General features: G+C 45.6%; 1 protein-coding gene across 1 annotated transcript in view; it reads left to right on the top strand.

Annotated features, from left to right (window-relative positions):
• Positions 1-2,019: 2,019 nt before the first annotated feature.
• Positions 2,020-24,810, top strand: part of col24a1 (collagen type XXIV alpha 1 chain) — a gene marked incomplete at both ends in the record, with an annotated part of 120,638 nt that continues 97,847 nt past the window's right edge. Inside the window, 2 exons of the mRNA XM_080528293.1 lie at positions 2,020-2,091; positions 4,960-5,183. Coding sequence (XP_080384419.1) covers positions 2,020-2,091; positions 4,960-5,183 — 296 coding nt within the window. The remainder of the gene's footprint in view (positions 2,092-4,959; positions 5,184-24,810) is intronic.

The raw sequence follows: 24,810 nt of genomic DNA on the forward strand, positions 1-24,810 counted from the left end.
CATATGGCCAGTTTCGCCACTCCTGATAAATAATTTAATAAAACATGTAAAAACCTTTTTGCCGCTGAATATCGTGGACCATAGATAAAAAGTTTAAAAGAAAAGACAGTTCCCAACCCCATAAAAAACTCCTCCAGCTGACTAAAAATGCCCCTCAGTCTTGGACACTGGATGAAAAGGTGCTGTAAGGACTCCCCTGCTGAGCAAAACGGGCAGTCCTCAACTATGTCTGGGTTCAAGTGCACCAGATGTCTATTGGTGGCTATGGCCCCATGTATAATCCTCCACTGGAGGTCACCTGTCCGTTTTTCACAGGGGGACTTGTACAGGGACCTCCAGCAGCCTTTCGGGGAAGAGTCTGGAGCGAAGAACTCAGTCCACCTCGATGCCTCGATCCCCGCCAAGGAACCCAAGTGTGAGACCTTCACACAGCTGTAATATACCGCCTTCTTGCTTAACGTCTCAAATTCCCCCAACTCCGGGGTTGTAAAAGACAGTAGCCCCCCTCCTTCCTGCCACTCGCCAACAGCAGGGGAGACAAACAAAGGCGGAAACACATACTACTGGATAGGAACTGAAGCGGAGAGAGAGAGAGAGAGAGAGAGAGAGAGAGAGAGAGAGAGAGAGAAGAGAGAGAGAGAGAGAGAAGAGAGAGAGAGAGAGAGAGAGAGAGAGAGAGAGAGAGAGAGAGAGAGAGAGAGAGAGAGAGAGAGAGAGAGAGAATGAGAGAGAGAGAGAGAAATGTCTCCTATACTTGAATCACCTTGATTGTTAATTGTAGCTTCTGGCCTCAGTGGCCACACTTTAAAAACAGTTTCAGTGTAACAGATCCATTAATTTAGCGCCAAGGTCTGCCAGGCTGGTGTCCAATACTTCCCATTGTGTGTGTAGGCACTAAGTGATGCTGAATGGCCTGATTTACAGAGAGAGAGAGAGAGAGAGAGAGAGAGAGAGAGAGAGAGAGAGAGATGGGTTAAGTGTGTGTGCCTTTAATGAGCGGTCAGGCCAGATGGCTGGGGCGTCAGAGGGATCATAGTTGCCCCCTGTCTATGGGTCAACACTCTTTTCTAGCTGGGTGAGTCGGTTCTGCTTCGTCCAATCCCCTGTCCCAGACCAGCTGAAACAGGAGTCTATCTTCCTACAGGAGAGCAGCCTGCTCTTGCCCAAGTTGCCCTGAATGTCTGGATCAGGAGAGACTAGCGGAGGCCGAAATCGGAGGACGGGCTCACACGTGTGTTTGATACCATTCCTCATCCCATTCCATGCATTACAATGAGCCCATCCTCCGATTTCTTTATTATTATTATTTTTTACTCAATGTGTTTTTTATTTAGTTTTCAGAGACATTACAGTACGCAACAGACATAAGCACACAGACAAAACAGCGAAAACAACAAAACAAAACAAAAACAGAAACAAAAATAATAATAAATAACAGTTCACAGAGTACTTCTCATATATAATACAAAGCCATTTTTAAGAAGTAAGAGGCATTGTTAGACGTTCCACGTAAGAAATGAAAGGCTGCCACACTGCACTAAACCTCCCAGTTGATCCCTGCAATGTGTATCTCATCTTTCCACCTTGAGAAAGTACATGACATCACAAATCCACCTGCCAAACAAGGGAGGACGATCATTCTTCCAATTCAAAAGTATAAGACGTCTTGCTAAAAGAGAGGAGTCATCCTCCGATTTCTAACCTCCACCAGCTTCCTTTAGATTGTACATTTATTATGTCTGTATGTCTGTATTTTGTATGTTCAGGACCCCAGGAAGATTAGAGGTACTAGAGGTGTGCTTCTAATGGCCGATCCTTAAATAAAAGAAAATCAAATCGAATCCACTGTTATGGATCATGTCCCTGTATGGAACATGTCCTACACTACCCAATGCTCTTACAGTTCTTCTTCTGTGGTGTCTCTTTGGCTGGGTCAGTGTTCCAGATCTCTAGTATGTTGGGGGGGGGGGGTGGGGCGGTGGGGGTGGGGTTCATTTCACACCTCTGGGGCCAGGCGGGATGCGATGCACCTGCCTGAGAGATGAGGGCATATGCAGTCTCTGGGACGGACACGGTCTGGAGATCAAACGGGTAATCCCTGAGCCTCCTCCTCCTCCCTCTTTCTTCCCCCTTACCCCCTCCCCCCTCCCCCCCGACTCTCCTCTCCCTGACAGGCGCTAATGAACGCCTGCACTCTATGCCCATGACACTGAATTAACCGTCTTTTCACCGTCAATGTTATTGTCCTCTGTTCCTTTCCGCTTCCAACCATATTCTGAAATATAACAATATCTCCATATCACATCTCATATCTCATATCAATTGACGTCGATTCGTTTTTATCTCCAACAACGTTCACGGTGAATGCTGAAACAATTGGATTTTTTTTTTTGGGGGGGGGGGGATTCATTAGTCATGCTCAAGTGCAGTGAACCAGATTCTCTCCAGCTGAGAAGTGAATAAACTCCAGTCAGAGGTTCCAACAGTGAGGGGGATCTCTGAGATGGGGTTCAGCCACTTGGAGCCCTGTGGTGATCTTTGTTTTAGGCGAAATGAGATGAGGGGAGAAGTGGAGATGAGAGTGCTTATCAAGCACAGCGAGATGAACAAAGAGACAGACAGCAAGGCAGACTGGGGGTTCCTAACGCAGCACAGCGTATATAACGCATCTTAACATGTAGTTATAGGAGTGTTAACGCCTGTCAGTTTCGCTGATGTTCCAGTTGGCAGCAGGTGTCTGGTTGACCCTGTTTCTAACAGGGGGATAATGTCCTATTGACCCTGTCTGGTTAGAGGAGGCTAAAGCACTTTATACTGACGTTCTCTTCCCACTTAGGCTTGGAGAAAATGGCGAACATAAACACTTAATATACTCAATGTTCAATGTTCACCAAAAATAGGTGTGTAAATGCTGTTTATGCGCGTTTGTCCTCCACTACATCACTGCATAAAAACGAATCGGAAAGCAATTGTGAATGCAGGTTTTTTCTTTGCATATTTCAAAGTAGAACCTTTTTGGAAACAGTTACACTAGACCTGTGGAAGATGGATGGGAAGCCAGACAGACTGCAAACATTGATGAACGACCTATCACAAACATGCAAGAAATCGGATCTGAAACAAAAAGCCATTGCACACAGCTCATTTTGCAGTGCCCTAGCCAAAGTATTTACCATTGCAGGGAAGGGTCTTTCTGTTGGACCCTCTCGCTTACAGTTATGGGAAGCCCCCCAGAGATGCCCGTTAAAAATACTATTACGGGAAGTGGGGCTCCGCCCATCGACAGTACAGTACAGCACATCTCTCACCACCCACCAGCCAAAGGAGCTACAGGGCACCGGTCAGGTAGGGTGGTGGTTAGTGGGGTGAGGTGGGGAGTGGGGGGAGTGGGGTGGAGGGGGTGGGAGGGGGGATTGGAGCTGGTGTATTAGATTCCACACACATTCCATGATTCAACAACATGGGTTTGCCACCAAAGCCCTCCCTCTCTCTGTTTGATCAGAGAACAGGCACGTTACCTGTGCTGCAATGTGCCTGGAGCTTCAGAAGGGTGGGAGACGGACGGAGGGGAGAGATGAGACTCGGTCTTCATCTATGGGGCAGACGTTGTTTCATTGAGGGAGGGAAGATGACATCTCTCTAAATCCCTCCGCCGACAATTCATCCCCTTTCTCTCTCTTCCTCAGATGTCATCCATTATTTTGGTCTGTTATGTCTTTTGGAACGAGGCAACAGGGGTGTTTGTACAAATATAGCCTTGTGAAAGTGGTGGGATCAAGAGTCCATGTCTCTATGCTTTGGATATGTGGTGAGGAATTAGAGAGGAGCGGTGTGGCCCCAGTCTGTGGCATGATGGCCTTACTGACAGCAGTAACTACACACACACACACACACACATTGGGAATGTTCCATGTGGATTGAGAGAGATCTAGTATAGATCAGCATGCCATGTTTTCCAATGACTCATTGACTGTTGGACGTCCCAACAAAACCATACAATTTGCATCGTGCATCGTCTTCATAAATAGCCATATTGTTTCATTTAGGTGCATTCCAACAATTTGGCTCCTATTACACTGCCTTTAACAAACAAAAGGAAAGCACAAACGTGTAAACCACTGACAGGCTCTTGGTCGAGGTTGTGGGGCAAACATAATGGCTGGATACTTTGGGAGTGTTTTATAGAGTGCCACAGGCTACTCAGTGTGTCGGAAATTGTTCACAGATCTCGCTCCATCACTGTCTGGATCAACAGCTTTTTCCACCTTTAGGTGTGTTGTATTGTGTCAATGTGTGAGTGTTTTTCTGTTATTGCCTGTCTGCTAGTATAGCAGAGGTGATTTAGAACAGCATGGAATCGAATGAGGATTGTATCAAACATGTGTGTTTGTGTGTGTGTGCTGTGTTTATCCAAATCAAATCAAATCAAGTTTTATTTGTATAGCGCATTTCTCACAAAGTGTAACCCAATGCGCTTCACAGAGAGCAAAGAAGATAAAGCAACAACTAAGATGGACGTTTAAAACGACATGATGACAGAACACGCAAGCAAGCAAGGGCGAAAAACCTGTACACTGTAAACCTGTACACTGTAAACCTGTACACTGTAAACCTGTACACTGTGCATCCAGGAAAACTCCCTTGCAGCCCTCGTCTCAGCCCTTATCTAAAACTCTCCACAATGAGAGAAAATACAATTATTACTTGTTGTAATATTGGATTTCCTGTGGTTGTGTGTGTGTGTGTGTGTGTGTGTGTGTGTGTGTGTGTGTGTGTGTGTGTCTGTCTGTCTGTCTGCAAAACTCTCTGCTAACCCTCTGAGAGTGTTCACCCAGGACAGGACACACACATGAGGTAATGGTGTATGTGTGTGTCCTGTGTGTGTGTGTGTGTGTGTGTGTGTGTGTGTGTGTTGCTAGGGATGGAGACTGACTCTTTAACCTGTGTTCCGGGTGACAGGTGTTAGAGCCATGCCTCAGTGGCCAGCAGGGCAACAGGACAGCAGAACAGTTCTATTTTTGCCCCAATGACACCAACGAGGAAGGACAGCTGGACGCAGCAACAAGGAGGCTTAAACTGGGGCTGACATACGTGGAACAAAAGGTGGCTGTCTCTGCCCCCCCGTCCATCACAGCCTTCTGTGACACCACAGAACGGGACATGTGCTCGGAGGTTATGGATCGGTATGTGTAACAACGGTAGCTCAGGAGCCCCGAACACCAGCTTTAGGCTGTGTCACCTCTGGCATTGTCGACAGTAGTTCGGACAGTAGTTGTCTAACCGGACATTATCGCCTGTCCTATTAGTCTGTTCAGTAATGAGTCGAAGATTGATTAGATCAGATTAGATTCAACTTAATTGTCATTGCAGAGTACAAGTACTAGACAACAAAATGCAGCTTAGGATCTAACCAGAAGTGCAAATAGTGATATAAAAACATGACAATGATAGTGATAGGTACAGTATGGCAAGTATGGTAGTTTAGGTTTAGAGGTATAGTTAGGAGCTATGTACAGTTAAGGTAACTTATGTACAGTTTGTAATATACAGATGTATAAAAGAGGCTATATCAAAGAGGTATGTGCAATGTGTAAAAATATGGTGTGTGCAAAGGTAGTATTGTAAACAGCAGTAGTGCAAAGGGTAGAGTGATCACATAGACCAGGGGTGTGCAAACCAGCTTTAGTGCAAAGGCTAAATTGGATTGTTCACAGTGTCCAGGGGGGGGGGGGGGGTACTGAGAGTCATTGTACCCCAAGGTGGGGGGGGGGGGGGATACTGAGTCATTGTCAGTGCACCCCATGTGGGGGGGGATTGTTCAGCGGAGTGTGTGGAGGGGGTGATTGTTTATCAGAATGAAAGAAGCTGTTCCCTAGCCTGCTGGTACGGGACCCGAGGATCCTGGACTTCCTGTACTTCCTGAGTATCTTTGTTTCTTTTTTTTTATTGAGAGTTGAGAGTTTTTATTGAGAGTGAGGTAGAGATTACAGATAGACCAAAACCTTCCTGAGTATCTTAGATGGTTATTGATTGGTTGCTATCAATCTGCCTTGCCTGACTATGGCCTTCTTGGTGCATGAGCAAGAGTTCCATAGCATGGTTCCAACATCTAAGATGATGATGATGATTCACTTTCATTGTTCAATTATTTGTCTTCTTCTTTTTTCTCTTTTTTCCCCTCCTTTTCGTCTTCTTCTGGATGTTGTTCTTGTTACCCAGCATGCACAGCAGGTTACCTCCTGTAGCCGCAGTAAACTTATGTTTTCCCCTGCCGAGACTGGGAACAATTTTCTGCGCAGTTGTTTCTAATCTTCGGTAGAACACAATGTTTTGCATTTATTCCTCTAAAGGAATAAATATGTCTGCTTTTCATTGCTGGTGTTTGATGTTTTAGAGCGGAGTGGTGGACGGACTTGGGCCTCACAAAGGAAGCCTGCTGTAGGTTCACTTACAGGTAGAGACAGAGAGAGGGAGAGGGACAGAGAGAGAGAGAGAGAGAGAGAGAGAGAGAGAGAAGAGGAGTGAAACCAGGCAGCATTTGCCCTCATTTGGGCCATGTCTTTGAAATCGGTAAAAAGAGGTGGGATCGTCCAAAGAGACATATGAACCACCATGAAATTCATACATACCATAGCCAAAAGCACTCAGAAGGCAAAAACATCAGGATGTTTCTCTCTCTGTTTCATCTCCTCTCCTTGCCTTTTCCCATGGAGGCCCTATTGTTCCCTGCTGGGAGCTTCTGTACCCAATAGAAACGGGTGATTTGTGGTTCATTCTTCCATTGTCATGGGATAGCCTTGAGCTTCTCCCTGGGTGAGAATGTATTTCAGGAGAACGATTCAGCCTGTTGTTGTGACATGTGTTGCACCTCTCTGAATCATGTTTGATGTTATCATGTGTTTGATAACATCCCTCATTCCGTACCATGAATTACAATGAACCCATTCTCTGATTTCTACCTCCACCAGATTCCACTGCTCTAACTGTGTTAGCGTAGCAGTGTGAGGGTTAGGGTTACACCAGCGATGTCCTGATCTTCTCAAACCCCACTAATACCAGGATCGGGGTCAATTCTACTTCAATTCAGTCAATTCAGGAAGTAAACCGAAAATTCCAATTCCTTCCTGAATAGTAATGAATTCAAATGGAATTGACCCCAACCCTTACTGATGCTAACCCAGTCCCTCACCTTAAATCTGGACCATATGATGATTCTGGTGATGGGTGGGGGCGGGACGGAGAGGAGAGAAGAGAGGAGAGGGGAGGAGAGGAGAGGGGAGACCTGGAAGGTAACGCGGGCTTGCGGCCAAGGCAGACATGTGAAATATTTCCGCTTCTCTTTAAGTGCGGGAGAGGCGGTGGCGTGCTGGTGTGAACTCTCCCCTGGGGTGGCACTTCCGCTCATGAAAGAGAGGCCTGTAGTGCTGCCCCCCACCCCCCACCGCCATCCCCAACCAGTCCCCGTCCTCCTGAACTTGACTGCTGTCTCCTGTCGTCATGCCGACGCCTGCGTGATCTCTCCTGACAGCTCCCCCCCCACCTTCCGAAATGGAATCGATCCCAACCAAATCAAGACCACTTGGTTATTCTGCGTAGCGTGTTTTCGTGAGGTGATGATGTGGCTGCCTGCAGTAGTTTGCATATGTCAGCGACCAAGATACATTAGTTTCAACCAGACTACTCCAAACTGGAATTCAGTTGAGATATCATTTTTATGTCAATATATACAGTATATATTTGACCTGTTTTACTATATATTTAAGTCCTACGAAAGCTCAGTCATACCTGGCTTGCAGTATGGTAAAAGAGTAGCTAGAGCAGATGGATGACTAAGAGCTTTGGGCAGGAGTGAGACTAGTCTCTCATCTCTGGACTGTCTGACTGGCTTCAGGACTGTCTGTCTGACTGGTTTTAGGACACACTGACTGGCTTCAGGACTGTTTGTCTGACTGGTTTTAGGACACACTGACTGGCTTTAGAACTGTCTGTCTGACTGGTTTTAGGACACACTGACTGGCTTTAGAACTGTCTGTCTGACTGGTTTTAGGACACACTGACTGGCTTTAGAACTGTCTGTCTGACTGGTTTTAGGACACACTGACTGGCTTCAGGACTGTCTGTCTGACTGGTTTTAGGACACACTGACTGGCTTTAGAACTGTCTGTCTGACTGGTTTTAGGACACACTGACTGGCTTTAGAACTGTCTGTCTGACTGGTTTTAGGACACACTGACTGGCATCAGGACTGTCTGTCTGACTGGTTTTAGGACACACTGACTGGCTTTCAGCACTGTCTGTCTGACTGACTGAGGGCAGAGCTCTCTCTCAGCCCTAAAGCCCATTTGGGGTATGCTGAGCAAGTGTTTTCCCCCCGGCTGCCCAATGCTGCACTTGTGCTTACGTCACCCCTGCTGCCTTTAAGAGCCGATGTGCAGATTGTGGGTCACATTCAAATCCTAACTCTAACCCTAACCCTTAATTATACACACTTTATACCTCATTACCCCCCCCCCCTGGATCTGAAATAACAAGGATTTTCATTGTGAATTATTGATTGAAGTCATTGAAAGACATGATTGTTGATTGAAGTCATTATCCTCTTTACATGACCATCCTGTGTATTGGCTACACTTCACACAAAAAACACAACAAGGCTAAGCATCAATTACTAGTGTACCACCCTAATAGTGACAGTAGAGATAAAAAATAAAAAAATAAAAACATGGCCTTTCAAGCCATTCTCTCATCCTTTCCATGAAATGAAAAGGGATTTTGTATGAGGGGAATTCTAGTTAGCAAGCAAGCATAAAGCTTCTCTCTGTTCCACAGCCAGCTCCACAGAGACGTCGCGCCAGACTGAGGGATCAGCTCAGAAGATGAAAGTAAGGTCAAACTAATTTTTTCCCCCTTCTTAAGTCATGCAGATTCTGCTACGGCTCTTCCGCACTCTCCTCTCTTCCGCACTCTTCCTTCCACAATGTAGAGTGACAGGCATGGTTCGAACCCAGGTCTCCCACCGCCGGGAGTCCCACCTGGAAGACATAAGCATCTATCATTAGGCCAAGAGGACATCCTCATGCTCTGGGGGGATACTTCATACTTACTCGAGTCTCAGGCAGGGCTACCCCATCACCATGGTTTCAAATCACTTCCGCTAACAGTAGCACAGAGTACACAGAGATGTAGAAGCGTGTCTGGGAGTATTTGTAAAGTAATTATGCAGTATGCTGCTCTGCTCCACAGCCATCAACTCTGGGCAGCTTTTTCTCAATAATGTCAATTGTGACATGTTCTAATGCTTTGGTCCTCATATCGGCAACCAATCAAAATGTTCTGACTTTTTCTTTTGAAACACAGAACTACGTTTCGACGTTGTTGAGTATTACAACACAAACTCGCTAGTCAAGCCAAAATACTGCAACACAATTGATTTGGTGAGTAATCCCCCACTGCTATCTAGTTAACTATTACACTACTTTACATTGTTAGCAGGCTCACAAAACAAGCTGTGTTAGTTGACTAGCGATGGGTCATTGATTTTCAACAACGCGGAAATGTATTCACATTTTTCAAAAGAACAGTCCAATCATGACAGCGGATCCCGATATGAGGGCCAAAGCATTAGAACGTGTCACAATTTTGTAATTTCTCCAAATTAGTTACAGTAGATGCAGACTGGGACCACACAGTGATGCATGACATGTCCTATGAGGCCATCACACTGATCAAATATTACCCTTACATTGTACAGCACATTATAAAACGCATCTGGCATTGACTTTTAAAATAAAGACACTCTGAATGTGATTCTGCATTCTGAATGTGGGTATATGTTTGACGGCGCATCAGTATGATAAATCATAACCCTAAGTTCCATACAGTACAAAACTGCCTTTCTCTTGCTATTGGGCCATTTGTTCCGTAATTATAGCATTTTTTAAGCTAGTGAATCGCCCACCTTTAGTTCACTGTCTGGGGCAATGACACCACCATGCATTACAGTCACCTCCAGAACAAATAACCAAAGACAAACTGACAGACCCAAATGAGAGGTGATTGTGAACCTTCTACATACAGGAATAACCCTGACATGACAAATGACGCTAACAAATCTAAAGAATGAGGCTTTAAGATGTACAGTCAACTACACTGTAGCTACTGTGTATCAACAGTCGTTAACAGTGTTCAGCAGCTTGCTGTTGTTAACCATGTAAAGCTGTTGCTAAGTTCAGAGAGGAGAACGTTGTTCCAGCCTCCAGTCTCAGTGGGATGGTTCACCGTGGTGGTTAGAGGTTGGATGGTTCACCGTGGTGGTTAGAGGTTGCTTCACCCGTTCTCCCGTTTTGTGCTGACAAGCCTCTCAGTGCCAGGTAACGCTAATTAGATAAAGGAGGCCACATTTCATTATGAGGTATAATAATGGTTTACAGATGGATGCACTCATGCTATATGAGAAGCGGCAAATGCTGCGTACTGTACACTCAACTCCCCACACCACCTCTTCCCATGCATGTAGGAATACAAAAGCAATATTTTTTTAAATATTGGGGCCGTCCCACTCATATTTTTCAATTTTATTGACAGTTACAGTGAAGATTTAGACAGGAAGGATGGGTGAGAGAGAGAGAGGAGGGATGACATGCAGGATATGTCCCCGGCCGGAATCGAACCGGGGACCCTGCGGTTACATGGTCAGCGCTTAACCCGCTACGCCACCTAAGCGCCCAAAAGCAATACTTATTGAGTGGACGAACAGTCATTACTTCTATTGAATTACCCACATGAAATCCATGTGGATTCCGATTATCTTTATTGGCAGTTGGGCTGGATTTGGATGATGTGGACTGCTCTGGCTTTTCTCACTAAGGCCAATGTTTCTGTGCTCATGGTCTTCTCTTCAGAACTTCAGTGATTTACTTCCTTAAAGTGCACTTTACACCTGGTCTCAATGTACACTCACACTGTACAATAGACAAAAATAGATCAAGTTGAGGAGGAAGTATATCGACTGTTATCTAAGCAGGTGTACTAAAGTGTATCGTTCCTTCATGCATACAGTATGGCAAGGAATGACTTTAAAAGAGGAATGGCTGTAAAAAGGAATTACTTTAAAAGACTGAATTATCTTGAATAAGATCATGTAGACCCTGGTTCCTGTGTGAGAACATGTGATTTTCCTCTCGAGTCCTTGGTAACAAGGAAGGGAAAGTCATCAGAAAGGTTTAAGGTTTGGGCCCCATTTAATGCTGTGTGATAGCAGACCCTCTAGGGAAAAGCACAGGAGGAAAAAGCAAATGTGGAAAATTAATTTCCAATTGGGAAACGTGCACAGCACTGAGAGCAAACTGTCTACATGCCCTCCCTGCATTTCTTCTGTCCATTTTCTTTTCTTTTTTCTTCACTTTTTCCCTCAAGGAATATAGACCACTGCAAGCACAGACACTTCTTGGTGTTTTCCGAAACTGCTAATTGAGGATGTTCCGAAAATCATAAAAAGTTTTGTGTTTCATTCATGTTGGTGGAGTAATTTATGTGTGGCGGGCCGTGTATATTATGGGACTTGGATGCCAGCGTGTTGAGGGTTGTTGAGCGTTGACATACAAGCTTGTTATTGTGGCTTTGGTTGACTTCTGCACTGCATGTGCTGAACTACTTATACGTTGAAAAAAAACATGTCTCGTTCCGTCGTTGAAAACAGGCCTCTCTTCCTGGTCTTCTATAACAATCACACTTTGTTCAGGGAACCAGTGAATTCTGTTTTCATAACAACACAAGTCATCTCCAGTTACTTTCTGTGATGTGGTCAAAGTAAACTGGCTCGGCATGTCCATTGAACAGTATGATGAATGCAGGTTACAGAGCATCCAGGACTTCAAAACAAAACAGAACAAAACAAAACCCCAGAGGTTCCTTCGCTCCCTGTCTCGGGAATGAGTGTTGTGTCTCATACTCCTCAACGGTCCCAACAACCCCACTCCACTCCACTCCACTCCACTCCACCCCACGCCACCCCGACCATCCCCACTCCACTCCACCCCACCCATCCTTACTAGTTACTTCCCCTACATACTCCCCCCGCCCCCCCCCCCCCCCCCCCCAACACCCTCCCGACTCCCCCCCTCTCGCCCCAACACCCCCTCTTCCAGGGCTCCCCTGGTTCCTCTGGTTTTGTTTCAGCACACACACCGACCTCTCTACCCCTCTGCCATCTGTTAAGCACTCCCCCAGCTGTTGTCCACACTCTCCCCGCTCGGCAAAATAACAGACCTCGTAGCAGGGAGGGACACACACCGGACAGAAATTACACAGCACCTCCACCGGTAATTAGAGAGAGAGGAGAGGTTTGAGTGTCCGTGCAGACGTAGAGCCAGCCATCTCCTGCATCTGAACAAGAGGCACATGCCAACGCACTTTCCCTTTTAGTCTGCTCTGTGGAAGCCGGTGACTGACAAGGTGCTTGGCTTAATTATATAGCCTCCTCAACATTATTGATCCTCATAATTGTGTTTGAGAAGATGTATGATCTTGTTGTTGGTTTGCCTGGGACTCGGTACTTACTTGAGCATTCTGAGTGATATATACAGGAGACATGTATACATAAATCATGACACATCAATCACTGTATGCGTGAAGCTTGAACATTCCACTTGGTCACAGTAATAGGCGGAGGTAGAAATCAGAGGACGGGCTCATTGTAATGCGATGGTAAACACGTGTTGGATACCGTTCCTATATCCAATGAGCCTGTCCTCCGATTTCTACATCCTCCCCTGATTGGTTAGTTTTTGCCGGCCGGACAGTGGGCAACATTCACTTGTGGTTGTGGTTGTGTAAAATGCGGTTTTCACTTTCATTAGACAAGAGCAGCTTGATCTGGCCTTGTGTGGTTCTCTGCCATGCCATGTCCTAGCCCACTGTGTTGAGACCGGTAATGATCGGCGTCTAGACTTGAAAGACTTCAGCCAAAGTCAAACTTGTCTACATTCAGGCCACTCCGAAAAAGCCTCATGTTTTAAACTGTTATGCTTTATCAACCCCCTTCCCCTACCATTTTCTATGTACCCTGCCAGGGTTGACTTTGGCTTGATTTTGGTCCTTTGAGGCTGAGAATTTCCACACACCCCACATTTACAAGCTGTTACTATGACATGTGCGGCTGAAAGACAATATGTGCCTAAGCCACATGGTGTATGATTCCTGCTCCAGCAGGAAGTCGCCATTTCTGCTCTTCAGATTACAGTGGTGCCCAAACATATGGTACACAAACACAGGAACACACACACACACACACACATCACGCAAAAATATAATAGGTGTTAACACATATAGAGATCACGCAAAAATATAATAGGTGTTAACGTGTTATTACTAAGGACTTATTCGTAACTCAAGACTCATGTGAAATTTTATCTAATTATCATGCATTGAATTTGTGACCATAATGTGATTATGTAAAATATGAAAATCTTCTGGCAGGCTTTTGTCTCTGTCCAGATGTTGCTCTCATCAGCATCCCCCTGCATGTTCTTCCAGCTTTTCTTAGTCATTGTCCAGGAACACTGTCCCATTGACTGCCATTGTGGCTCTCTGCTGGCTCCGTTTCACAGGATTTATTGGTCATATAATGGATCAGTAATGAAACTCTGAGAGACAAACTCCATATGTTTTAAAGGGGTCAGTGAACAAGCAGATTCATCTGGAGCAAGCCCTCCATCCACTCCGGTTCCGGTAGGAAGTCCATCATCGCCGTTTCTCTGGCTACAGCCTTGTTAGGAACACACGACTCCTCGTGTCTCCTCCGTCCTCCATTTGCGTCCTAGTTAATAAGCATCGGAGGAGAAGGTGTACTGTAGGTTCCTGTCATATTCTCCTCCAATGCTTTTTTGAGGACGAAGCGAGTAGAGGACCCGAAGAGAGGACACAAGGAGAGGACACAAGGAGAGGACACTAGGAGAGGACATAAGGAGAGGACACTAGGAGAGAACACGAGGAGAGGACACTAGGAGAGGACACAAGGAGAGGACACAAGGAGAGAACACTAGGAGAGGACACTAGGAGAGAACACAAGGAGAGAACACAAGGAGAGAACACTAGGAGAGAACACTAGGAGAGAACACAAGGAGAGGACACAAGGAGAGAACACTAGGAGAGGACACTAGGAGAGAACACAAGGAGAGAACACAAGGAGAGAACACTAGGAGAGAACACTAGGAGAGAACACAAGGAGAGGACACAAGGAGAGGACACTAGGAGAGGACATAAGGAGAGGACACTAGGAGAGGACACTAGGAGAGGACACTAGGAGAGAACACAAGGAGAGGACACAAGGAGAGGACACTAGGAGAGAACACGAGGAGAGGACACTAGGAGAGGACACTAGGAGAGGACACTAGGAGAGGACACTAGGAGAGAACACAAGGAGAGGACACTAGGAGAGGACACTAGGAGAGAACACTAGGAGAGAACACAAGGAGAGGACACAAGGAGAGGACACTAGGAGAGGACACTAGGAGAGGACACTAGGAGAGGACACTAGGAGAGGACACTAGGAGAGGACGCAAGGAGAGGACACTAGGAGAGAACACTAGGAGAGAACACAAGGAGAGGACACTAGGAGAGGACACAAGGAGAGGACACTAGGAGAGAACACTAGGAGAGAACACTAGGAGAGAACACGAGGAGAGGACACTAGGAGAGGACACAAGGAGAGGACACTAGGAGAGAACACAAGGAGAGGACACTAGGAGAGAACACAAGGAGAGGACACTAGGAGAGGACACAAGGAGAGGACACAAGGAGGGGACACTAGGAGAGGACACAAGGAGAGGACACAAGGAGAGAACACAAGGAGAGAACATGAGGAGAGGACATAAGGAGAGGACATAAGGAGAGGACACTAGGAGAGAACACAAGGAGAGGACACAAGGAGAGAACACAAGGAGAGAACACAAGGAGAGGACATAAGGAGAGGACACTAGGAGAGAACACAAGGAGAGGACATAAGGAGAGGACACTAGGAGAGAACACAAGGAGAGGACATAAGGAGAGGACACTAGGAGAGAACACAAGGAGAGGACACAAGGAGATGACATAAGGAGAGGACACTAGGAGAGAACACAAGGAGAGGACATAAGGAGAGGACACTAGGAGAGAACACAAGGAGAGGACACTAGGACAGAACACGAGGAGAGGACACAAGGAGAGAACACTAGGAGAGGACACAAGGAGAGAACACTAGGAGAGAACACAAGGAGAGGACACTAGGAGAGAACACAAGGAGAGGACATTAGGAGAGGACACTAGGAGAGAACACAAGGAGAGGACACTAGGAGAGGACACTAGGAGAGAACACTAGGAGAGAACACGAGGAGAGGACATAAGGAGAGGACACTAGGAGAGGACACAAGGAGAGAACACAAGGAGAGGACACTAGGAGAGAACACAAGGAGAGGACACTAGGAGAGAACACTAGGAGAGGACCCAAGGAGAGGACATAAGGAGAGGACACTAGGAGAGGACACAAGGAGAGGACACAAGGAGAGGACACTAGGAGAGAACACAAGGAGAGGACACAAGGAGAGGACACAAGGAGAGGACACTAGGAGAGGACACGTAGAGTTCCCAACAATTTAAAAAAAGGTGTATATGTGACAGGTAGGGTTTAAACCCGGGTCTACCGCGTAGAAGACACAAGTGTCTGCCATTAGGCCAAGAGGACATCCTTAAGGTCTGAGGGCGACACATGAAAGTACACACACTTTTGCCCTAATTCTAAAGGAAACGTTTTCTTGAAAGGACTGGTGTCGATAATTTGCTGCGTCAGCAGACACGCACTGAAACTAACTGACAACCTCCTCTTTCCATGCCGCAATACTTAGCATTCACAAGCGCTACACTGCACGACACCTGACATGAATGTCATTAAAAGAATGAGCATTTTTGAAGCGTGCATTTATGACCCAAAAGTAACAGCTGTTTGGATCCTAGCCTCATCAAAGGTTTCTTGGGAGGAAACCTCTCATTGGCACTGTGCCAATCAATATTCTCTATCACGATTGGACACAGTGTGAGGAGTATGAGGAAATCAAATAACACAGGTGCTGTCTGTATTAAGCTGTGACATTGCTGTTTTGTCTTTTTTCCTGGAGGTAGAGGTTTAGAACCATCTGGTCAAGGCATCATGTCCTAGGATGCTCACTGATGGCAAACCCAGAGTACATCCGAGCATGTGCTCTTCTCTTCCTCAGAGAGATCCCCTTTGATGAGGGGAAGAGGCACGAAGCAACTCAATCAGCGGAGACTGATGGTGGTAGAAGTCGGAGGACAGGCTCATGCATGTAATGCATGGAACGAAACCAGGAATGGGATCAATCACATTAAGCCCGTCCTCCGATTTCTGTCCTCCACTAGCTTCCCCCTGACCTCAATACTCAAGATGAATGTGATCATTAGTAATCCCAATATTTATGCCTAGAAGACAGACAGGCCCTGGTCCAGAGCCTCATCATACACTACGGTACATTTTTGAGACGGCTAGACCCTCTTGTTTTTGAGCTTTCAAATGTCTGGCTGAAGAGCTTGCCCTGCTCCACCTGGGATTTGAGGCAGGAACTGCTCTGTCTCCAGCACGTCCCCCCTAAACACCAAACCATATGGGCTCCCTGAGAGAGAGGGGGGGGAGAGAGAGACTACTTGAGAGGGAGAGAGGAAGAGAGAGAAGGGTAGTGAGAGGGAGAGACTACTTGATTGAGAGCGAGAGAGAGAGAGAGAGAGAGAGAGAGAGAGAGAGAGAGAGAGAGAGAGAGAGAGAGAGAGAGAGAGAGACAGAGAGAGTGCTGGCTGACTCACAGAGTAGTATTTGTTCTAGGTTAATGGGTCAACCTGCAGGAATGGTGGTAGTGGGTTAAAGCTTGTTTGTTTGGAAAATCAGTGACCATGATCATAAAAGAAGTCCAAACAAGAGAAACACTATGATTTTCAGTAGCGGGACAAAATGATACGATGAAGTGCCTTTATGTGAGATGTTTGCTGTACTGTCAATGTACAACAAATGTACTATCGTTTGAGTATATGCTCAACGATGTGTTAATGATCCCATAAGTACTAGGTTTTTTATGACTGAGACACGCAAATGAAATGGAATTTATTCATTCTTCCATTCATTCATTAATTTATGAATTCATTCATTCATTCATTCATTCATTCGATTAATCACCTTTACATAGGGGTTTTATGGGTTGTGTATTGCAGACTTCTTAATGTTTGTGTTTGATAATGACAAACTTCAAATAAATCCCTTCAGAGGTATCACATACATTTATTTGTATTTCTCCTCATTCGTTTATTGCTGTAATGAAGCGTACGCCTGAAGCTAGGACTCAAACATTCTTCTCGGAGTGGAGTGCAAATGCCCATCTTTGTTCCGCTTGGTGGCCTAAACTCTGATTGTTTGTTCTTAGGATTTTATTGCACTAAACTGTAGCTGATGGGAAGGCAGCCCCTAGTGGGGTCTGGGACATGTTGAGTACTAGCCAGAGACAATAGATCAGGTCACAATCACGTCTCTTCATAGAGTCCTATACGATACTGTGACACGGGGTCAGAGCTCCGATATTATACTGTATGTATAGTGGAGGCTGGTGGAGGTAGAAATCGGAGGACGGCTCATTGTAATGCACATGTCTGATACCGTTCCATTTCATGCATTACAATAAGCCCATACTCCCTCTGATTTCTACCTCCACCAGATTTACAGACTAGTTTTCCACCTTTCTTCCAAGGTGTTTCTTCCAAGGTGTTCCTAGTTCCTGTTCCTTTCAGGCTTGGTTTGTAAAGAGTGGTTCTACGTGCGCTGATGGGCATACAAACACCTCGGTTGGCATGACAACTCCTCAGAAGGATTACGAATGTGAGTCAAGGCTGCTGGGCTGACCTTGTCTTGGACGTGAACCTCGGGACACAGATCCATCAGGCCGGGGTGTGACGGGTCTGTAGGATTGTCTGTCTGGTAGAAGGATCACAACAGTCATATCTTCGTCTTTTTTTAAAAGGTTATTTTCTTCAGAGTGGGGCAGTCCCGCTTATATTTTTCATTTTATTGGATAGAGATAGTGAAGATAGACAGGAAAGTAAGGAGAAGAGGGCATGTCAGCAGGGCCAGATTTGAATCCATGCCGACATGGGCATATAATGTGCACTGTAGACCGTGGTGCTAAACCACTGGACAACCTCAGGCCACAACAGTCATGTCTTTACCGAAGTTGAATGATGTTTGTGAACGTTACATCTTTGTTAGTGTCACAGCAAAGTTCTCTGCTTTATCTCACAGCTAGTCTGGAAGTGAAGCTTATTTCCCTCCATCTATATTTGTAGTGTTTACTATGAACTACATGTATGTGGTCAGGCAGGTCCTACAGTGCCCTGGTCCCAGGTTCTGACGGGGCGGGCTAACTATGCCACGAGCAGGCTACTACAGCCCACCTGCAGCACCTCATATCAGTCACTGCTTTGTTTGAGTTCTCTGTGCCAAAGTGGAGGAAACAATGTGAAGTGGCACCAGTCTAAACACGCTCACTGATTGATAAAAATGTGTGTGTGTGTGTGTGTGCATGCACATAGCACACACACACACACACACACACACACACACACACACACACACACACACACACTACTACACTATGTGCATCAACAGAAATCTTTACCCAAGTAGCCCATGCAGTAACCCATTCTACCATTCAGCAAAAAAAGTTAGGCTGTTTGGGAGCTTATTGGGCTGAAAATGTGTTATCTTCATTGAGATAAGCCTACTTTAATGATCAGTCTGCACTCAAATGAATGAAGGTATTGATGAACTCAAGCCAAAAAGCGGATCCGATCTGTGATGTCACAAGTCAGTAATTGGTGAAATCCAACACCAGCTGGTACTTGGGGATGAATACGGTTCCTCTTGCATCAGTGCAAGTCAAGGCACATGCAGAAACTACAGCCTGGAGGTACAGCACGAAGCTGGGACTGTCTGTCTGTTGAAGACCCCTCAATAGAAAGCATCAAACTCTGAATCCTTTACGCGCACTGTAAATACATTACCCATTGAAACATTGCTTTAGTTCGGCACGCACTGCTCTCTCCAGTATTAATTTCAACAACGCTGGCGCGCGCCTCTTTGGGTAGGTTCGAGAGAGAAAATAATCACCGGGGCTCCGCAAACCGCAGTTGGAGTTGGGGGGAGACTTTTGGAGTGAATGTGATTTGAGTGGGAAGACTTTTTCTGTGGACTGCTGCATACAATGAGGAAATTCTGAGGTGGCAGTCTTCGTTCTGTTACGCTTCCTTTGGCTGTAACCAAGGGGCTCGCTCATGAACCGGTATCCTCTTGCGTGGAATTCTGTTTTCACTTAGAACTCTGCAGCCTGGACAAATGCATACAAATGCATTTAGGAGCCCAACGGACAAGGAGTGGACACGTTTCTCCCACAGCAATAACGTGAGTAAAATGCATACGCATGGGTTACATAATGTATAGGGGATAATTGGACTACATTAAATGAGAGATGTAACATGAAAATATGTAGTCTACAGTATGTGTAATATTGTTGATAACAAATGAGCGTCTCCAAAACAGTTTTTTTTGTGTGTTTGATGTAAATCACTGAAAGAACAGAAGGCAGCAGATCCTGGGAACATTGTTGGTGAAAAATGAAACTTGTTGACTTACTTTGGCGCTGTTCAGAATGGAGTGGGCACATTGATTAATGAATTAGGGCAAATTGTGCATTGATCTGGGTCAATGTTGTTACGACAACATGAAGAGCGCGTAAGGGTCGTGGCTTTGACCCTGCAATGGTCATGCTGCGCGCACTATTGATCTGGCAGGTAAATGCTGTCAACCTGGTGTTGCTGGCGGCATCGCGGAAGGACAGACCACAAGATCATCTTTTCTGCTTTCTTCCACTCAATGCAGTTTTTTCCCCCCTTTTCTTTTCTTTTCCTTTTTTTCACTTTGTCACGTAGCACAGAGTCTGTAGAAAGATTAGATGACTTTGAATAGATTGGAGCGATGGTCATTAGGCCGGTTGTTGGCTATTTCTCTAGTAAGAAAGACCAAGTAAACTAATAGCCTACCCGGTTCTCTACAAGTAGCCTAACCAATATGTCGCAGTGGAAAGACCGATCGTTTCTTTTGTAGACATACTTGGACCAGTCCAGATGACTGACACTGTGCAAGCGGGACTGATTGAAAATGTACTCTATAGCAGTTTTAAACATTCCACATGTACGTGCGTATTGGATATTTACATCTGGGCATGCGGTTTTTTGCAGTGATGTTACATTTGGCTGGAACTGTCGAGATGTATAGAAATCGACATGCTGTTGGAAGGCCACTGCTTTCACAGAGGGACAATGTTGCCCACATAAATCTCCAGGCATTTCAGTAAAAAAAAAAAACTCTTCCAAATATTCTCTGATATAAACGAGTTGGGCCATAGGCTACACTGTTTTGTTGTTTTGTTGTTGTTTTGTTATTGTTGTTTTGTTTTTGTTGTCATGGTTTGTTGTTTTTCTAAGTGTGTTTTGCATGAGTGTTTAGTTCACCCCTCTCACCAAAAGTGATGCAGTGCCGTCGTCCCCCCTCCCCAGAGTGGAACGTGTTTTTATAAACAAGGAAGGGTAGACGTTCACATATTATGTGAATATAAACAGGGACTTGCTGTGAATGAACTGAGGGAGTTCATTCGCATCACTGGTGAAGTGACCTGGGTGCAGAGTGGTTCCTTAGAGGAGAGAGCTAGACAATCACCTACTGTTATGCACATGGCTTACAGTGGCTACTCCAAAGCCAGCAGTGGGCTGTATGGATGGAAACACTACCCCTCACACAGGCTTGACAGAGAGCCTGAACATTAGACAGTGGTTGCCACCCTGGGAGGATATAAACCACTGCTGTACATACCATAATAAGCACCTGAATGAGGGTTTGTTGTTGTAGGAAGACTCTCCCTTACCTGTCATGAGATTCCTGGCGTGGAATGCCATTCTATGCCACTCTCCGTTGAAGGGAAGGGTACAGTACAGGAGTGGAGTGTGAATGGACTTCGGAAGAATCAAATTACAATAGACTACATTGTGGGCCAGGTCATGGGGAACCAGACACACACACACACACACACACACACACACACACACACACACACAGAAAAACAACAGATCTTCTTTCTCTGCCTCTTCTTTCATACAGTTCAGTCAGCATCAAATTAGTCTATTGACTAATACATAAGATGCAGGCATGGTTATGTTATTTCATTGTGTACAAAAAACCCTGTTTCCTTTCATTACAACTCATATGCCTCATCACAGTTTCCATGTATGGATTAGTTATTACATTGTAGAAACCAATGTAGAAACCAACGTAGCTATACAGTAAATACTATACACGGTGCTATGTAAGGGCAACCAAATGCAAAGCGTGGACCAGTTGGGTAACCAGTGTTGTTTTTCTGGGGGGATGAAGGATTGTGTGTGTGTGTGTGTGTCTGTGTCTGTGTCTGTGTCTGTGTGTGTGTGTCTGTGTCTGTGTCTATGGCTGTGTCGTCTGTGTCTGTGTCTGTGTCTGTGTGTGTGTGTCTGTGTGTGAGTGAGCGTGTTTAGCTCTCTCAACATCTGCAGGTTCCCTCTGTGACAGGAAAAGGCAAACCAATAAAGCCCAGTGGAAGTTTACTCACAGCCCTTTGTCTGCTCACTGTCTTGTGGACTAAGTCAATCTTTACTTTGGTCTGCAATGACCTCTTGACTCTGTGACCAATCTGAGTGTTTTCGGAGCAAAGGGCCAGAGGAGCTGACGAGCTCTAGAGTTACCCCTGTTTCCTCAGTGGTGAACATGGGATGAATTCACTAGGGGGTACTTCTAAAGTAAACCCTGGTGGGGTCCAGGTGCAAAGTGAATGCTGATATTGAAGTATTTGAACAACAACATCTTCACTCCTGGAACCTGGTTCCCTGGTTAGCAAATCTGAAACTGGCTCCAACCCCAACCACACACCCCCCACTCACACACTCACACACACACACACACACACACACACACACACACACACACTTCTCAATATCTACCACAGCCTGTATTCAGAGCCACGCAGAGATAACCGATGAGTCATGAAAGGGGACGCTGCACTCTGAAGGTGTTTATCTGCTAATTGCTGATGGCCATTTGGAAGGGATGCACGGAGAAGACGATTAGAGATCAAATCAATTCAATGCCTCTGTAATGAAGTCATCGTCTGGATGCAGGTGTGAGGTGAAGGTTTGCCAAGAGGAACAGATATTGGCCTGTGAACAACAGTCATTCACTCTTTTTTTTTTTAAGTGCGTTGTGGTTGAAATCCAAGAGGGGAGCCTGCAGGAACAGAGCACACACATTAGCAAGGAACTCACATTTTCATTCAGCGAATATCCTACTCTGTATTTACATATACTTACATATGCTAATAGTGGGATGATGGGCCTAAAGGCTGGGATAGTACAGTGCCTCAACAGCCTGTACTATTTCATGGTGTGCTCTGGTTGTCTGGTCTAATGACTGTCTTGTCTCACTGTCTTTAGATGCTTTGATCCAATGAAACTTTGTAAGCCCACCAGGCTTTTTAGACTAGGGCATTGGTTCAAAGCCCCCGACATCTTTCTCTTGTATGCTAGATTAGTAACATCCTCGCCTCTGTGTTGATATTACTTACCTAATCCTCTTAATCCCCTATGGGACATACGATGTTTACATACTGAGATTGAACAGAGCTGCAAAGCTGCCCCAAATGTCAGTTGTGTCCACAAGAGGGTATATCTATATAGGACAGAGGTCAATCAAATGCGTCCAGGCTCGGGGGTGAATAGATTTCAGTGAGTTCCAGTATGCCTTGTTGTTTTGGTGTATGGATGATATGTTTTTGTTAATAGCATTTTCAAGATGGTCTGAGGGCATTTTCTGCACCTTAAGTGAAAGTCCTTTGGAGGGATCAACAGCTTTGCACGATTGGTTGCCTATCGGTTAATCCGCTAAGTACCCTGCCAATTAGCCATGTAAACAATGCTGTAAATGTCGCCCCTCGCACACTGCCAGTCGTCAATGATATAGTTAGGAAAATTGCCTCTCTTTCCTTATGAGGATTGTAAACAAGACTTAAGTGGATTTGACCCTGTTTGCCAAGTGTAATGAACCACTCTGCTTCTGTTCTATCCCCCCCCCCCCCCCCCGCCCCCAATTTCCACCCTGATTCAATGTGCCATTGAAACAAATAATTCTATAATAATTCCTCAGCCTTGGACAGACTCATACTGGCAGAGCGTTTAAAGTCCTAATTATTTATAGTCTTGACATGGCACTCACTTCTCACATGGTGGCATTTCCCTCCGTCAACACAGCAGTGTTTGGGGAGCTTTGTACCGCTTTCAGCAGCCTTTCCCATAAACCATCGGGACTGTGGGGATGTTGGTGTGGCCTGGCCTGAGTCGGGGATTCAGCGTGCGGGATCTGATACAGATTCAGAAATCCTATTGTAACAACAACCTCAAGTTCTAACACAATTCAGCTGGTTGGTTCTTGAAGTCTTAAGAATACAGAACTGATACTGAAACACAAAAACATAGCACACGATTGGATAATGATTCAGAGAGCTGTAAGATGCAACAGCGCACTGGACAAAAATCCCACCATGCAACATGTTGTCTGATGTCATCGTTATGTATGTTAGGTTCTTCTGAACCCAGGAGTCAGAGTCGGGTCTGTTTTGGAACCAGGGGGCTGTGTGTCTTTAAATAGCCAGAGGAGAGACAGAGCCATGGCTGTCAGAATCAGCTTCAGATTGGCTTTAGGCAAGTCCTCCAAATGTGGATGGAAGTGTTTTATATTTAGTCTTTTCCATTTTTAAACCCAAGCCAAGATTTTTAAAGCTGAACCAGCTACTTTATGGCCATATAAATGACTTGTATCCTCCCTACAGATGAATCATTGTATTCCCCCCCCCTTTCTCCCTTTCCTGGTGTGTGGGGGTGTGGGTCTGTATTCCCGGGCGTGGAATGTCGCACCAGTATCTCGATGGGGAACAGGTGACAGGCCTGGTGTGCTGTTCCCTCTCTCTCTTCTCTCTCTCTCTCTCTCTCTCTCTCTCTCTCTCTCTCTCTCTCTCTCTCTCTCTCTCTCTCTCTCTCTCTCTCTCTCTCTCTCTCTCTCTCTCTATCTCTCTCTCTCTCTCTCTCTCTGAGAGCCTACAGGAGCATGTGGCTCTGGGAAAACAAACATGGCTGCCTGCGTCACTCTCTCAAACAGGGCCACACAGACACTACCAAGCCCTGCAGGTTGTATGTAAATACCGCCCTCACTTGTCTCATAACTAAAACAATTCACCCCCCATCCCTCCCCTCCCCCCCCCCACACTATAAATGTACCATTCAAATGAGATCTCTTGTTTCTGTTAAACTACCAAGGAGCTAACAGTATAGTATGATAGCAATTCCTTGAAGTTACCACACTATAAGCACCGATGACATGAGTTTTGTTCGCTTTTTGATTTATAGTTTAGGAGTTATGAGTGTGTCATTGGCTTGTGATGAGAAAGCACAGTAGCGTCTCCTCAGGTCTTTTGAATTGGCGCCAAACCCCTTTTGTTTTCACACAGTCATCGATAGGGAAAAACTGCCGGAAGCGGTCCCTTTTAAAGTTGGGACAGCTGGAATTATATGGCACTCCTCCACAATCTGGTTGATTGATTTGGTCAGCATGTACAGCAGAAGTAACATCTGTCTCCTCATTCTCTCTTCAAT

The sequence above is a fragment of the Nansenia antarctica genome (assembly GCF_963989245.1).
Source record: "Nansenia antarctica genome assembly, chromosome: 1".
Classification (NCBI taxonomy): Eukaryota; Metazoa; Chordata; class Actinopteri; order Argentiniformes; family Microstomatidae; genus Nansenia; species Nansenia antarctica.